This window comes from Psittacula echo (assembly GCF_963264785.1).
Source record: "Psittacula echo genome assembly, chromosome: 9".
In the NCBI taxonomy this organism is placed as follows: Eukaryota; Metazoa; Chordata; class Aves; order Psittaciformes; family Psittacidae; genus Psittacula; species Psittacula echo.
In genome coordinates, this window is record NC_137745.1 from 4171957 (window position 1) to 4188228 (window position 16272).

At 40.9% G+C, this 16272-nt stretch overlaps 1 protein-coding gene across 1 annotated transcript; it reads left to right on the forward strand.

The window, feature by feature from the left end:
• Window positions 1–4766: 4766 nt before the first annotated feature.
• Window positions 4767–14669, forward strand: TSEN2 (tRNA splicing endonuclease subunit 2; the record flags this gene model as incomplete). Its single annotated transcript, XM_080625747.1, has 11 exons — window positions 4767–4940; window positions 5746–5827; window positions 6587–6623; window positions 8446–8971; window positions 9100–9177; window positions 9749–9799; window positions 10450–10588; window positions 12309–12345; window positions 12972–13083; window positions 14024–14113; window positions 14588–14669. 11 exons carry the CDS (start codon window positions 4767–4769, stop codon window positions 14645–14647), a joined length of 1386 nt encoding a protein of 461 aa, XP_080481873.1. The 3' UTR covers window positions 14648–14669.
• Between the last annotated feature and the right edge of the window lie 1603 nt (window positions 14670–16272).

Here is a 16272-nt window from a genome sequence, read left to right on the forward strand (position 1 = left end):
AAAAAAAAAAAGAAATGGCCTTTTGCTGATTATCTTGCTGGAGTTTTGTCCTTGCTTTTCACTGCCTGGCCCATTGCTTAAGTTGCACAAGGTGAAGGTGACAGTGTCAGAATTTTGCAAAACAGAAGCTGTGCGTCATTTAACAATTTACCCAGGTGATTAATGAAGCATAAAAAACTAATGACCCATGAAGGAACAAATGTTTCTTCAACAAAAGGTAAATAAATCTGATACTGGAGCTCAAGTGATGGGCAAAACCCAGAGGTTGTAAGTGCCCTTAATTTCCCCTGAAATTGCAAGCTCAGATCTTTCGCCTTCGTTTCCAAGGGTAGAACTGTGGGGATGCTGAAAGGCTAGATGCAGAGAAAATTTATGTTCACGTAATTTGCAAGTGCATATAGTTTGTAACACACACTGAGTGCCAGTGATGAGGGCAGAAAAGGGACACTGTGCACTGCGACACCTGCAGAGTCCTTGCTCACCTAGTGCGGAGAAGTGGTGAGATGTCACCTGGATCAGATGGTTCCCTAAGAATTCCTCACCAAAGTGTATTTAATCTCCAAAAACACAAAGTCACTTTCCATATCTGAAGTAAGTCTGCTCACTAGATACTCATTTTCAATGTTCTCTTTTCTCATGCTATTCAATTTATTGCCATCCACCTCGGGATTTCAGCTCTTATGGGATTTCTTACTGAGTTGATACTTGGCCAATATTTGTCTGACTTCTCTTTTTTTGTCTCCTGTGGAAACCATCTGAAACTAAGCAGAAACTAACTTTGATTTATTTCTTTAATAAACAAAATTAAGATACATCATATTAATAAAAATGAAAAGTATTCCCTAGTTGTTTTTTTAAAAAAAGTTTCCCCAAACAGTCCCATATCTCTGTCAAAGTTAATGGAACCAGAATTTCCATGGGAATTTCTGTCAGTCTGTGGAAGCTGGAACTGGCTAATGTAAATAACTATAGCCCATCCTCCAGCAGCTGTGTGTCACATCACCTTGCGAGAAGGGAACGGGCTTCAAGTAAAAGGAAGTGTCACAATGCTCCTTTCTGTGGACTACCACCAGTTTCGGACAAGAACACTTTACAGGAAAATTCCATGGAAAACGAGACAGAAATGAATCTCGTGAAGAGCCAGGACTTTCTTTTTTTTTTTTTTTTTTTTTTTTTTGGCATGCAATCCGAAATTACCTAAAGACATTACAAGAATAGGTCATTCTTTCATGATTTTATGACTAACTTCCTTGAGAGTGCTACATAGGCAAATAGTTTTACAGGCTGACATTTCTGTTTCTTTTAATAAGCTTAAGAATGTAAAATATGTACTTAAGGAGTACCTGGCCTGTATGTTTTGGCTGGGATAGGACTGGGAATTAACTTCCCAACTCCCTATAAAAGTCCCCAAACATCCAAAAAACAACCACCCTGGATAACCAAACTCCCTAGCACTTTCCTGCACATGGCAACTTCATTTTACTGGCAGCAGAATCTTCATAGCATGAAAATTAGTTATTATTAGATTTTAAATATTCATTAATATAATATTAAATGAGCTCTTTATAAACAGAATGTTTCATTGAAATGATTCCAGATGTACTCTGTAATGTAATAGTCATTGTGGAAGGACACCGTAAACCACAGAAAGACTGAGACTACATGGCTGCAAATGCTTATGCAAATTTTAAAGGATATTACCAGTTATGTGGGCACAGAAAGAGTTTAATAAGCCTGACAGTTTCCACTGTTACTATTTTTCAATTCTACTCCTTCACCACCAACGGAGAAATGCCGTAACAACACAGAGCAGAAGCTACTTCCCCCTGGCAAGGCATATTGCTGGTACATGCACTACTGGGCATGCAGCAGTGTCCCCAAGCAGAAGCGTGCTATAGGGAATTCTGGGGATGGCAGTGAAAACAACACGGCATGGAGGGTCAGGATACAGACAGCTGGAAACTGGGCAGCAAAGGCAACTGTGTCAAAGTTTGAGACAATGCATTTCTAGAACTGAGGGGTTGCAACCAAGTTGTTCTCATCATGGTTTAGAAAATAGGGTCTTTTCAGAAAGCTGACATTTGTCTGACATTGGTGTATAAAAGAGAGTGGAATAACCCCGCTGAGTATCAAGAAATAGTGTGCAATCAAGTACTCTGAGCTAGAAGCAATGAATCAGCCAGAGAAAACATGAAGCACTTTATTCTCAAAGTGACATTCCTGAGCCGAAAGGCTGTAACACAGAAATGGAAAGCTGAGAAATGACTTAACAAAAGCCTTTCACGGGCAGTACTACATTTTCTGCTGTGCTGCAGAGACCTGAAAACTTCCATGAAAGGGATCATCAGGGCTTGCAATGCAGTCCTCACCTCACAGGCACAACATTACTCTTCAATACAGTGTATGCCTCCCTCTTCACAATGGTCTGTTTCACCCATTTTACCTTTTCTAGACTGAGCTACTGCCGCCTTTCCTCACAGGTCACTCTTGTCACATCTCTTCTCAACTCTGGACAGCAGTATGACATTTCTGACTCATTCCCAGTTTGTGATTTACTAAAACCTGGAGGGTTTGCTTTTCAGAGCTGTGGTTTAGTCATTTAGCTGCTGCCTTGCCGTTTGCTGTCTCATCACAAAAAGGGAAATGCAGGTATCTGTGAAAGTGTCAGTACAATGACTGGTAGTCTGAGAAACACCTCATCACAGAGCAAGCTTGTCCTTCAGACAGCAGCATTTCTGGCTGAAGCACAGACTGGGTTTACAGTCAGCAATGAGAGCAGATACGTGGTTGAAGAAATCTCAGTGCGACTCAGGGCAGTGGCTGAGTGGCGTATGCTGTGGTTTCCCCCTCATGGCTGTATGAAGATAATGAGATGTGAAGGAAAGCAACTGACCTATAGGTTTTGTGTGTTGTGTCTACTTCTTGCTGTAACATTAAGCCTAATGGTAATGTGTCTGCACAATAACAAAACATAGATATATCTAGCATAAATAAATGCCATTTAAATTCCATTTAAATGGGACTTGGTTTGACAAATTTAGAAGAAATTTTGAAACACGGTGACATCTTTGATGCTGGTTTGCTTTCACGGTGTGACCTGGAGCACTTTAAGTATTTTAGCAGCAAAGCTCCAAGAATGAACCATATCAGAGCATTGCTGTGTGCTTTGGTGACAGGAGCACAGCAGGGTCCTCTGTGGTTTAACTTTCAGCACTTTGTGTGTGAGTTATGTCCAAACTCAATTAATACTCATTAGACGGAATATGAAGTGACCTCTATAGGAAAGAACTGCAGGAACACCAGCTCAGCATTCTTATGTGTTGTGCTACATTTCCTGTGTGGCCTTGTAACACTTACTGATCCCCATGACTCATGAGCCTGTCTGTAAAATGGGAATGACATAAAATACCTCATAAAAATGATATGGTTTTACAGGTTTTCATCAGTGAATTCACTGACCTCTGGACTAGACATGAGGTGAGGGTGCTGAGGCGCTGGCACAGGGTGCCCAGAGAAGCTGTGGCTGCCCCATCCCTGGCAGTGTTCAAGGCCAGGTTGGACACAGGGGCTTGGAGCAAGCTGCTCCAGTGGAAGGTGTCCCTGCCCGTGGTAGGGGGTTGGAACTGGATGAGCTTTAAGGTCCCTGCAACACAAACCAGGCCGGGGTTCCGTGAATTCTCTACGGAGTCAGCCTCCCTGAAGCCAAAACATCTCGATACCTCAATAGTATTACCTCAAAACAAGAGTAAAAGAGTAGTTGCATCATATCTGCACGTATGATTATGACTCAGATGAGCAATGCTCAAACCGGTAACAAGTTCACAGTGTATCAAACCAGAAGTGATGTTTGCTCCTCACTAACTCGTGAGAAGTCTTCTCATTTATCACGTTATTTGCGTACCTTTCCCTCAGTGCCCGCTCGGGTCGCGGTGAGGAGCCCGCGGTTACCCGGCGCTGTGACCGAAGCCGGCCGGCAGGGCCCATGCCGCCACGCCGCTGAGGCACCGACCGCCCACTCCCGCCACGGCCGCCAGCGGGGCGGGGCCCGCGCTGCGCACGCGCGGGGAGGGCTCTCGCGGCTGTGCCCGCCGGCGCGTGGCTTTGTCGCGCGGCGCGGACGGGTGCGTGAGGTGGTGGGGAGGTGTCGTGCGGTCACTATGGCGACGGGCGCGCGGCGGGTGCGCGGCCTGCGGGGCCCAGCTCCCGGTCTCCCTGCACCTCGCCGCGGGCTGGGCTCTGTGTGGCCGTGAGGCGCCGCGCTGCCGGCCCCGGGGTCCGGCCTTCTGGGGCGGGTGCTGCTCATCCGGGCGCTGTTCCCCTCCATGGCGGCCGCGGTGGTGATGGTGGCGCTCGGATCCGCGGCGTGCGGTGATCCCGGGCCTGATCTGGCTTCCCCGGCGAAACGGGTTCCCTGTGGAAAGAAAAGAAACTGGCAAGCCACGGCTCCTTCCTTGGGATTCGTTGCCGTAATTACTCAAAGCAGATTATTTTGGCGCACGCGTGTGCTGTGGTTTTTACATTTCTGCGCATTCGTCTGCTTTTCTGAAGCGTTTCTGGCAGTTTCAGTGCTCGCCTTTCATCTTCAGTGTGCTCTTGGCTGAGAACTGGGATACTGCAGGGGATACTGCAGTGCCCAGGAGGAAAAACACAACATATATATATTTTTATCAGGGAATATTGCTGAAACATAAAAATGGGTGAATTTTAACTCCTGGACATTAACTGTTTTGTTTCCTCTTCTTAGGAGGAAGCATTCATATTAGGCAATGGCAGCAGCAGCTTTTCATCCCCCAAGAAGGAAAAGAAGGGTTTTTGAGTCCTATGAATCTCCGTTTCCTGTGGAAGTAGGTGGGAAGGATTTCAGAATGTGTCAGGCTGAAATCCTTCATAACAATGTTATTGTGAGGAACCCTGAAGATATCAGACAGCTTTATAACAAGGTCCGTACCCTGCTTGCACAGTATTCGTAGTGTTTTAAACATAGGTAAAGCATAATGCTTGTTAAAATCTGCCTGCCTTTATGCCTTCAATCCCCTTCAGCCTCCAATAACTCTCCCTATCTCCCTCCTCTCCTGAAATCACTATAAAATACACATTCTGTATCAAATGTGAAGAGTATTCGTTCTGATCCCAGCAAATACATTTGGGAATGAAGTGACATTGTGAGCTAAAAATCACCTGCAGGACTTTGTGCTTGTTATGTTTAATTCTCTTTTCCAACATTTTATTCAACCTTGGAAAAGCATTTTCTTGTTTTTAAAGCCCAGGAGGTTGGAATATTAATGTTTTATAAATGCTTGTAGAATTCTTTTAACTTCAGAGTGATTTCTTCCTGAGTAAATCACTTTTTGTGATCACTACGTTGTGAGTACCCTTTTACCAGTGTTCTTAGGCAGTAGCTTTGTCCAGTTCTTTGTTTTCTATCATGCATTGTCAGCATGTTGATACATGGCTGTTTTCTTCTGTATGTGCTTTCAGAAGTCTACTTGGAGGTGTTGATTGACAAATATTTAGGATGGAGAAAAAAGTCTCACCACTGTCCACTGGTTAAGTCTTTGAGTGCAGGTGTTTAATACTGAACTAGGTACCAGAGGCTAAGCAACAAGTATTAAGCAAATCTTAAATGCTGCAGAATTTCAGGGTTGGTTTTTTTTTCAGCTGATCTTGGCATGCAATGTCTTATAATTTGGAAGGAAGTTAGGTTTTGTGTCATGACATAATCAGGATTTTTCCTTTTCTTTCAAGGGCTATTTTGGAAAAGGCATTCTTTCAAGAAGTCGGCCAATGTACAGCATTTCTGATCCTTCACTGGTTACCAAGTGGAAAGGTAAATTGTGCCCATTTGTACTTCCATCACTGTTCCAATAGTACTTTCCATTTTTCTCCACTCATTGAAGATATATGTTTAAGTTACACGTAGAAAAGTAATACCTCTACTGGGTCAGATTAAGGATCTCTCTCCTCATACCTGATAGCCAGTACAAGATGCCTAGGAACAATACAGGAGCAGGAAACCTATGTCACTAGCCCCTTAGTGCATTCTCCTAGTGTTCACTGATTTGTTGCTTAGGAAGTAATGTAAGTGAACTTACCATCCTTTGACTTTTCTTCCTGTAGCTGTCCATTTTTTCTTAGTTTTACTGTAGATTTTAGTGTCATGGAGTCATGAGGCAAGGGTATGTGAAATTTTAATCTGCTTATAGCCAATTGCATCTAGTCTGCTTTTGGATTTTTACAAACTTTATTCTGTAGTCGTTTACTTTATTACATTACTCTGTAATCAATGTCTTCATTCATCTTTTCCATGACGGTTATGCCTCAGTAGACATATCTGGATGTTATAATATCCCTCCATAATTGTCTTTTATGGGCAGGACAAAGATAGTGCATTTAATTGTTCCTCTTGTGCAAGCTGCTGCCTCTCTGCTTTTTCTATTTCTGCTGTGTCCTTCAGTACAAGTGGGACCAAAATGGCATCAAGAATTGAGAATGGAAGTAGTTATTAGGCTACAGATTACCTCGGTGATCAAAATCACATGGAAACCTTCTATATTGATGAAATAATGTATGATTTTTCTTTATACAGGTGCTAACATAAACATGCCTATAATTACAGCTAAAAAGTAAGTTAATTTATATTAATTCTAGGTGGTTTGAGGTTGGTTGTTTTAGAAAAGATTATTCTGGTTTATATTTCATCTTACTGGTTTTCAGATTATGGGATGTATAAATGATGATGACTTCTATTTATTTTTATTTCATTTATAATCACATTATTAAAACTAGAAATAGAGTAGGTGATACTCAGCATGGCTTTTCATGTAAGCTTGCAGGTATTAATTGCTGAATAGAAGCCAAGACTGAGTGCACACATAGTAGTATGGGTAATTAATTCATAATAATATCAAGCATAATAAACTTGTTTCTCAGCTGAGGAGGTGAAAGTTTCTGGGGCACGTTATTTAAAGTAACTCTCATTTCCTTACTGAATTACTATAGTGTGAGCCGAAGTAGTTCTTGAACATTTATGATATGCAAATGTTTTACCTTGTTTTAAAAAGAAGTCTCTATTAACACTTATCAAAGCACTGTTTGAGCACATATTTATTTTATTCCATTTAAGTAGCATATGAACTGTTAAAGAGTGTGCAGGTCAGTTACTCTGCTTTAATCTTACGAGAACTCTAGAAATCTTGCTTTATTTAAATGTAAAAGTTATTCTCCTTCAGTCTTCAACTTTATGTAAGACAAAGAGTAGCAATATTACTGCTACTGCAGTTACTGCTGCTTGCAGAAACACTTGTCATTAGTCTACTCTGTGACTGTTTTATGTGCCTGCAAATGCAGCTGAGCATCAATGGCAGTGTAATTAAATCAGTGCAGAAAATGCAACATGATCCGTCTTGGTAAAGATCTGTAAGCGCAAATTATACAGTAATTAAATCACATGAGAAAGAGGAGTCTAATTACTTTTTGTAACGCAGAGTACAGCACTGAATCATATAGCTTTGTTATGAGACTTCAGAGGGACTTACATTTTATATTGACACATGAAATTTGCATTTAATTGTCATTTGTAGTTCTTCATTACATGGTCTGTCATTGCTGTGTTAGGGTTTTGTTTTGGGAAGTAAAGAATATCATACTAAAGTTCTCCAGGTTTGGATAAGGACAGCTTCATTCATCTGCCTGCAGCTTTCACAGGATGAAGATTAATGCCTTCAGCTGGATATTGATGTTGACTTCCAAGGGAGAAATAAAACTAAAAGCTGTATCATAACTGAAAAATATTAGAAATATTTACAGCTTTCAGTCACTATCTCACCAATAGGATTTTTGTTGTTTCTCAGGGATGAGGGGGGTTTGGTTAAAACTGAAGGTAGTTTGTGTTGAAGATTTTTTACACTGGTGCTTTTGCTATGCCATTGCTGTTGCAAAGGTAGCTAAAACAGAGCTTTGAAGATACTGTTCTTAGTAGTTAACTGTATGATAGATGAAGTGTGCAAGAGCTCTATATGCGAAGTCTTGTCTGTTTTAGTCACGCAAGCTCTGATAACAAGATGCTTTTGCAGGGAATTAAGGCTTAATGCTTCCATGGGAGAAAGGAGTTTTTTGCCTGGTGAAAGTATTGCTTTATGAAACTCAGTGTGTGGTTCTTGTGCAGCGGTGGGCTCAGTAACTGTGTGTGTTACTGCAGGAACTTAAAAGGCAAAATAAAGCCAAAGAAGGTAGCAGAGTCCTGATGTTCAGTAATGCTGTCTGCAGCTTCCTGAAGACTGGATTCCTTTTCCATTGTGCATGCCTGTGTTTTGCATAGCAGTTACTGGGGTGTGTGTTTAGATTTGGTTTGTGAACAGTGCTGAATCTTGGGTTTTTTTTAAGATGCTTGGTTTTAAGATGTTAATTAAAGGATGCAATTCCTCAGTTATGTTACTTGTTTGCTAGGTACCAGTATCATGTTCAGTGGGCTAAAAGCGTTTTGCGAGAGCAAGGACTTGATGGCTGCTCAGTTACCAGAATTCTTGAAAATTACACTAAGCCTCTTGAGCTGCCACTGTTGGAAGAGGATGGAGCTAAACAAACCGGTGCTAGTTCCAGCAGAACGGGCCCAGGTACAGAAAATACAGAACTCTCCAGGCAGCCTTCTGCAGATACTGGAAATGTAGGAGACCCAAGTCCTGAGGATGAGAACAAAGGCTGCAAGAAAGCATGTTTGGAAGGAGATCCAGCATTTGATCCTGTATGTGGCTCTAAAGAACAGGAACAAAGTGACTTGAAAGAGAAAGCTCAAGTGTCTTGCCAGGAGCATGGTTTTCTTGCACACTGTGGCTGCAAGGCAGAGGAGAGCACTGAGCAAAGGTCTTGTGAAATGATGAAGTCAAAAGAATGTGCTCCAGAATATGTATTGGTGCAAGAAGAAGAAGAATGCAGCGTATGTCCTGAAGATGAGACTGCTCATGGGCAAGAAAGCGTAAGGATAAAGAGTATCCTAATCTTTTAGAAGAGTAATATCAGCACCACTTTCAGAATTCAGTATTTTTTCCAGGTTAAAGTAATACTGATTGATTTTTTGGGTTTTTCTGTTTTGTTTTCTTGTAGCTTGTCAAGAAGGAAAAACTAGTGTGCCGAAGAAATCCATTTAGGATTTTTGAATACTTACAACTCAGCTTGGAAGAGGTATGTTTCAATGATTCAAGTACAGTACAACTTGTTTCCCTTTTAATCTGAAAATGAAACATTAATCTATGTTACAATGTAATTTAATACCTGTTTCTAAGGTACAGGGTTCTTCTGTGTCTCCTAAGTATTTGGATTGTCTTAGTCATTAAACTTATTTTAAATAACGTGATAATTACATGATCTGGTTAAAAAAAAGTCGGGTGCAATCCCATTTGCTTTACATGAATAATCCCATGTGTCAGACACCAGGGGTAGGACTTAAATAGAGAAACACCAGGAATATACCATTTTATGAATCACGTTTCAGTTGTGCTGTCTCTATAAATATACCCACGTGTGCTAGTTTATACACTGTGCCTTCAGGAGTCTGCAGCCTATGCATCTGTTGAAATGGTCATGAAATAAAGGTCATGGAGACAAATCTCAAAGTAAACTTTTAGGCAATTTGTTTGTCTTGATGTCATTAGGATTCTTGTATAAAATTAATTTGAGACTTTGTTCTTGCATGGAATATAAGTTACAGGAAGAGTCCAGCTGTCAGTTAAACTTACTATGTTTATTTTTTCAGGCTTTTTTCTTGGTGTATGCTCTGGGATGTTTAAGTATTTATTATGGTGAGGTAAGAGATTGGGTTAATTTTGGGTTACCAGTGATACCATTAGTTTAAGTGTGTTTTAGTCTGAAATTTTTACCCACTATGACAGTATTTTATGCTGTTAATTCTGAAGGAGGAAATACCCAACAGAGTAATTAGGAACTTCCTATAATGATATTTCTGTGTATGAATTACTGGTCTGAAAGCTTTATGTTTACCAGAACAAACTTAAGCACAGCTTTTATAGAGAAGGGGTTTGATTGTACCTTAGGCAGAGAATAAGGGAAAAGCAAGTTTGGGAGGAGTAATGTGGTGAATAGTCTCAGTTTCCTGAAACAGAAAGATTCTTTGGCATTTTAAGTATTAATCTATATCAAGCTACTGTAAATGTAATGACAAATAATTGAAACCTATGCTTCTAGTTTAAGATTTATCAGATTTTCATTTAAACAAAGGCATTATGGGACTGATAGTGAAATGCTAAAGAAACCCTAAACCACTTACTAAATGCAGCAACAGGTTTCTGTCTTGTATCTGAGGATTTCATGTTTTATTGCTTGAAGCTCATGCTCTTTGCAGTTGACTGTGATATTTGATATTTGGCTATTTGCCTCTACTACACACAGTATTCTCTATCTGTTTAATATTAATACAATCATATTAATGCCTTTTAGGAGCCCCTCACTATTTTGAAGCTATGGGAAGTTTTCAGTGAGGTGAAGCCTGATTTTAAAACAACCTACATGGCCTATCACTACTTCCGCAGCAAGGGCTGGGTCCCCAAAGTCGGCCTGAAGTATGGAACTGATCTCTGTGAGTAGCTTCCTTAGAAAACATGGAATCATTTGCAGGTGTCTTCTCTTCAGGCAGTGCAAGACTCCAGTGCCAAAGCTGAATTCAACAGTAAGGAGCTGTCTTTGCTACTTGCAGTTGGCAAAATGCATTTTTGGCTGGACTGTGTTTCAGCAGGAGTTGGGATGTAAGTGGAAAATAACATCATGTATCCAGTAGCTGACAAGGTAGCTTGAAAGGTTGTTTTGCCTCATGAAGTTAATAATTAATACAGGGTTATACTGAAATTCTCAAGTTCTTCTGTCCTCTTCTGAACACATCTGCATTGTTAACATACAGTCTGTGGAAGAGCAGGTTTGCATCTAGATCCCAATTCGTATCAAAGTCCATGCATCTCAGTACTGATCGTGTTTAATGGAAGCTGGACTTCTGCGGAACTTGGTGTTAAGGCTGTTTCTCTATGGTATGGTTGGTTTTTGGGGGAGAGGATTTGGAAGTTACTTGCTTGTTTGTTAATGGTAGAGTTTTTAATCTTACATAAATAATTAGTGATGTCCTTAATCCCTTGCTAAGTAATTCAAGAGCTGCATTAAGCTCACATCAAAAAAAAACCCTGGTACAGTAATGCCTGTTGTTACAGGAAAATGTGCATAAAGGGGGATAGTTTTTATGTATGCATGCAAACCAGTGGGTGTTTTAATACTGCTGACACAGTTCTGTCATTCGGGGGTTTGTGTATTTGAGAATGTCTTCATTGTGCTGAGTTGGTCCTTCAGATCAATGTGTAGATTTGCCTGAATTCATCACAACTGTACTTAGTACCATGGGTTGTAGATGGGATTTTGCTGTTGAATGATGAAATGATACTAGTTTGCTCGCCATTCATTTGTGTTCTGGCATGAATTTGTTGTTTAGTGTATCACTGCCTTTCAGATTTGTGCCAGGCAAAGGAAGTGGATTAGTTTAAGGCAAACAGAAGTTCTGCCTTACCTCAAGCTCCTCTAGCTTCTCGTGCTTTGGTAGTACCTTCTTAGAGTCGATGTTACCGCAGTTGTTTATAATGGATACTTCACAAATCATGGTTGTCACTGGAACAAAAAGCTGCTTGTTCTCTTCCTGACAGGTCTGTGCTAGCCAGCTGTGTAAGAAAAGCCGTGATAGTTAAAGAAAATCCCCTCTTACAAGCTCATGACAAAGGGAAGATGGCAAAAGTAACCATTTAGCTCAGTTACAGCAGTCCAGCTGCAATGACTCTTGTGTATCCATGTATAAGAAGGAACTTCTAGTGGTTCTGGGGTGCACTATATGAGAACTTTTGCCCTGTGCCTCTCCTAAAACTTGTGGAAAATGCTCGCTTGGAACAGAAATTCAGTGGCTTGTTGTGATATTTTACTTGTACTCCAGTGGCTCAACTTCTGTTGCAAATACAGTATTAAAAGTATGAATCTCTTGAAGAAAAAATCCATCCTAAACTTCTTCCTGTGGCAGTTGCTGACTGTCCTTTGGCTCTTCTACTTTATCTTTTGCCTGCTACTCCCCTGTGCTGAGCCACCCTGCTTCTCCCAGGGGTTTTTTGTCATCTCCATGCACTCCCTCCCCACCTTGCTGGTGGGGGCAGAATTCAAATGTTGAAGTTTGTGTGCAGTTAAAACTTGCAAAACGTTTGAAACTATTTATGGAGCATTAAACTCAGATGGGAACTCTCTAATTATCTAACTAAGGTGTTTCTCTTTCATTTCAGTGCTGTATCGAAAGGGCCCCCCCTTCTATCATGCAAGGTTTGAAGCTTATGTTTCTGTATAATTTCTTAATTTCAAATTAATAAATGGCTTTCACACAAACTTAGTATCTTGCCTGGCTAAACACATATTCTTCACTGACAATACTTTGCCAGATGCATTCATACTGGAAATGCAAAAGTCCTTTTAGCAGAGGTACTAAATAATGCAATTTTGTTGAATTCACATAACAGTAGTAAGACGTTAAAAATGAAAAGTTGCAATGAATATATTTAGCACTGATATGATGAATGCACTCAGGAAAGTGCTTTAGTAATACCTTTGAAAATATATGGCAGGGATAATTTAAAAAAAAAACCTTTTAAGGGATGACATTTGTCTTTGTTAGCTAGTCAAGTTGAACTAGATAATGAACTGGATATAAACCTCAGAATGGCCTTTGTAAGAGAATGCTACGAACATCAGCAGAAGGGTGGGAAGGGAAAGTTCCAGTGAGCGTATTCACAGCTTTATCTCTTCTCTTTTCCTAGTAGAAAGATACTTAAGTTTCATGCATGCTGCATATTGTTTAACATCAGGTTTTAGGCTTTAATTCTTAAGTTTTGTGATCTTCCTAAAATGGTAATTTTAATTCAATGAATTTTCCTATCTGCTTTGTTTTCCAGTTATTCTGTCATTGCTGAATTAGTTGATGATAATTTTGAAGGCTCTCTTCGCAGACCGCTCAGCTGGAAGACCTTGTCTGGGTTGAACAGAACAACTGCTAATGCTTCTAAGGTCAGTGTAAGATGCTAGTTTTAAAATAGCTTTAGAATGATAAAAGTTCAGTTTAGTTCTGAAGAGCAGGGAGTTGGAGTGGGGCTGAATAGCCCCTAGTCTTCTGTTTCTGGTCTGCTGAAGAACATGTGGAGTTACCAGTAGGCAAACAAGCTTCCTTTTGACAATATCCAGATGAATTCTGGAGGAAGCTTATTAAAGTTCTGTCATGTCCAGGAAAGTTAAAAGCTGTGTCAGGAACAGGAGAAGGATTAAGGGGCATTTGTTTCTTGTTTGCCACTGAAGTTTTTAAAGCCTTCTCCATCCATAACGACTTTCTTTTGAACAGTGAAGCTGAAAGCCTCCAAAAGAGTTTCTTTATGATAGAACCTCACATATAGTGCTTCCATACTTTTAGCCATGGTGCTCAGGTGTTGTAATTCTAGTTTATGCTTTGCTAAGGAAAAGTAGATACAATTATTATACAGGTCTTGCAGAAGACATCTTATAGGAAATTTGGAATCTGCATTTCTATTTAACCTAAAACTGCATAGAATCCCAGACTGGTTTGGGTTGCAAGGGCCCTTAAAGCTCACCCAGCTCCAACCCCCTGCCACGGGCAGGGACACCTTCCACTAGAGCCATTTGCTCCAAGCCCCTGTGTCCAACCTGGCCTTGAACACTGCCAGGGATGGGGCAGCCACAGCTTCTCTGGGCACCCTGTGCCAGCTCCTCAGCACCCTCACAGGGGAAAAACTGCCTAAGAGCTCATCTCAGTCTCCCCTCTGGCAGGTTAAAGCCATTCCCCCTTGTCCAAAGCCCCTCTCCAGGTTTCTTGTAGACCCTTTAGGCACTGGAGCTGCTCTAATGTCTCCCCCAAGCCCAGCTCTCATCCTGTGGAAACTTGTATAGAAAGAAATCAGTTGAAATTCATGTATTCATGTTTTCTGTTTACCAACAGGAACTGATGTTGTGCTATTTGATTAAACCTTCTGACATGACTGAAAAAGACATGTCAACACCAGAATGTATGAAAAGAATTAAGGTTCAGGTGAGCAATTACTTCTTTCCTTTGGCTGTGTAGCTTTGCTTGGGGGCAGCTGGACAGTCAACTATATGAGCCCCCTGGAACTGTTCCTTGCTTTTTAGCATGCTTTGATTTTTGCATACAGCTGCAGTGAAATAACTAAGTTGCTTTGTGCCCCAAGGCATGAGAAGTGCCTTGCAGGCTTTTAAGAGATTGAAGATGATCTCATTTAAGTTAGAATGTTGCTGCTTCTGTGAACGTAAGCGTTTGCATGGGGATACAGGGATATTTATGGAGACTGTAAAGTTAATGTATGTTTAAAAATGGAGAAAAATGTGTGAGAGACCAGCTCACTTAGAAACAAGTTAGTCATCTACTGAAGTGTCTCAGTGCTCACATAATACACATCAGTTTGCTGAAGGCTTCATCGCCATCCCTCACTGAATAGCTGTAGCTTTTTCTTTTTACCCCCATAATAATTGCTGGGTTTTATTTTAGGAACTGATTGTAACTCGTTGGGTTTCTTCCCGTGAGCGCTGTGAGAAAGAGGAACTTTAACTGCCAGGATAGGAAAAACTTCTTCTCTTAAAGCCACTTCTTATTTTTTTACCTGATCTTCTCATGATGAACCATTGCCTCAGAAGAGTTTCTGTAAATAGGCAGTTGGTATGTATAAATACTATTTAAAATGGGGTATATTCTGTTTACTGGAGAGGATGTTGTATTGAATACCTGAACATGTGAAGGGGAAAATATTAAAGCTGTGTCCCAACTCAAACAACTTGTTTGTTTCCTTAAAAGTTCCTGAGTGTGTGTTTGAGTGCTGGCTACGCTGCACTGATTAGTAGTGGTATTCGAAATACTCTGATTAATGCTGAACAGGCACTACAGCCTGCAGAGCCACTGAAGTCCAAAATCCAAATGTCTGCCTCAAAGCCTAAGCAATGAGGGGTCAAACAGTTTTCTGGGAATACCTCAGATTCTTCAACTTGGGAATTGTAAGGCTAACTTCATTCTGCAGCATTCAGCACGGGGTCCGGCATGTCTTCAGAAATGAGAGCTTCAACTTGAGTCTTCAAGTTTAATGCTGGTTTTTAATTCATAATTACAGTGAGCCACATAACCTTTTGGGATACCTCTGGTTCTCAAACCAGAATGTGACTTCACAGCCTTGATGAAGTTACAAACTTAGATGTGGGGAGAGGCATGGTTGTCACAGTACTGAACATTGTCACATGTTGTTCTTACATGCCTAGGTGCTGGGATTTAGTGGCTTCTTTTCACAAACACTGCTCAGAATTAAGGAACTCTTCCCAGAATGTGCAAGGATTTAAACTAATTCTGGGGCAAAAGTTAGGTGTGAGGCACCTTTCCCCATGTGGTAAGATATTTGTCTCCCCTTGGGATTTGCAGGGTAAGATTCCTCCATGAAAGTAAGGGCCTAACCTTGCCCATGGCAGGAAGATGCCCCAACCACAAGTTCATGCTCTTTTCTTTTGAGGCTATGCAGAAAACAATGCAGGTTTGCAGAGTGAGTGAGAGGAAGTCAGTCTCTCTAGCTTGGCAGTTTCATCACTGCTTTTTTCTCTTTCATCCAGCAACTGCAGCAGTCTGTACATTTATTCTCATAGTACACTTGTAGCAATTTGTGCCCTGGCCTGTCATTTGTTGTAGCACATACTAGGAGGCACAGCTGTGTTTTGTACCAAGAGAGGAATGGAACAGCATTGAGATCTTTCCTACCTTTTTTGTAAGACTTAAATCATCTGGAGTGCAGGTTCTTAAATATGGTATTTACTATTGCTAAGCTACCTCTGTCAAACCAACCAACCAACCCACCCAGCAGGTATTCGGCTGTCTTTCAAGAAAAGCCAGGAAGTAAGCATCAACTACACTGCATTGTAAGTATTGCTGCTTTAGATTCAGGCATTTGAATTCCCTCTTGGCTTCCTTGCTTCACCATGCTGTTAGGATTTTTATTGCACACACCGTGTTTTGAAAGAACACATTTGCTACAGCAGTAAGGATAAATGATAGCTGCTGAGAGTGACACAGTTCTGGATTCTGTGCTCTTTTCATTCACTGTAAAAGGGGGGTTGCCTCCTGGGTACAGGAAACTTTCCAGAGATGGTGAAAGTTCTGTCAACTCAGGCTGTTTCTACCAAACCACAATCTCATTTACT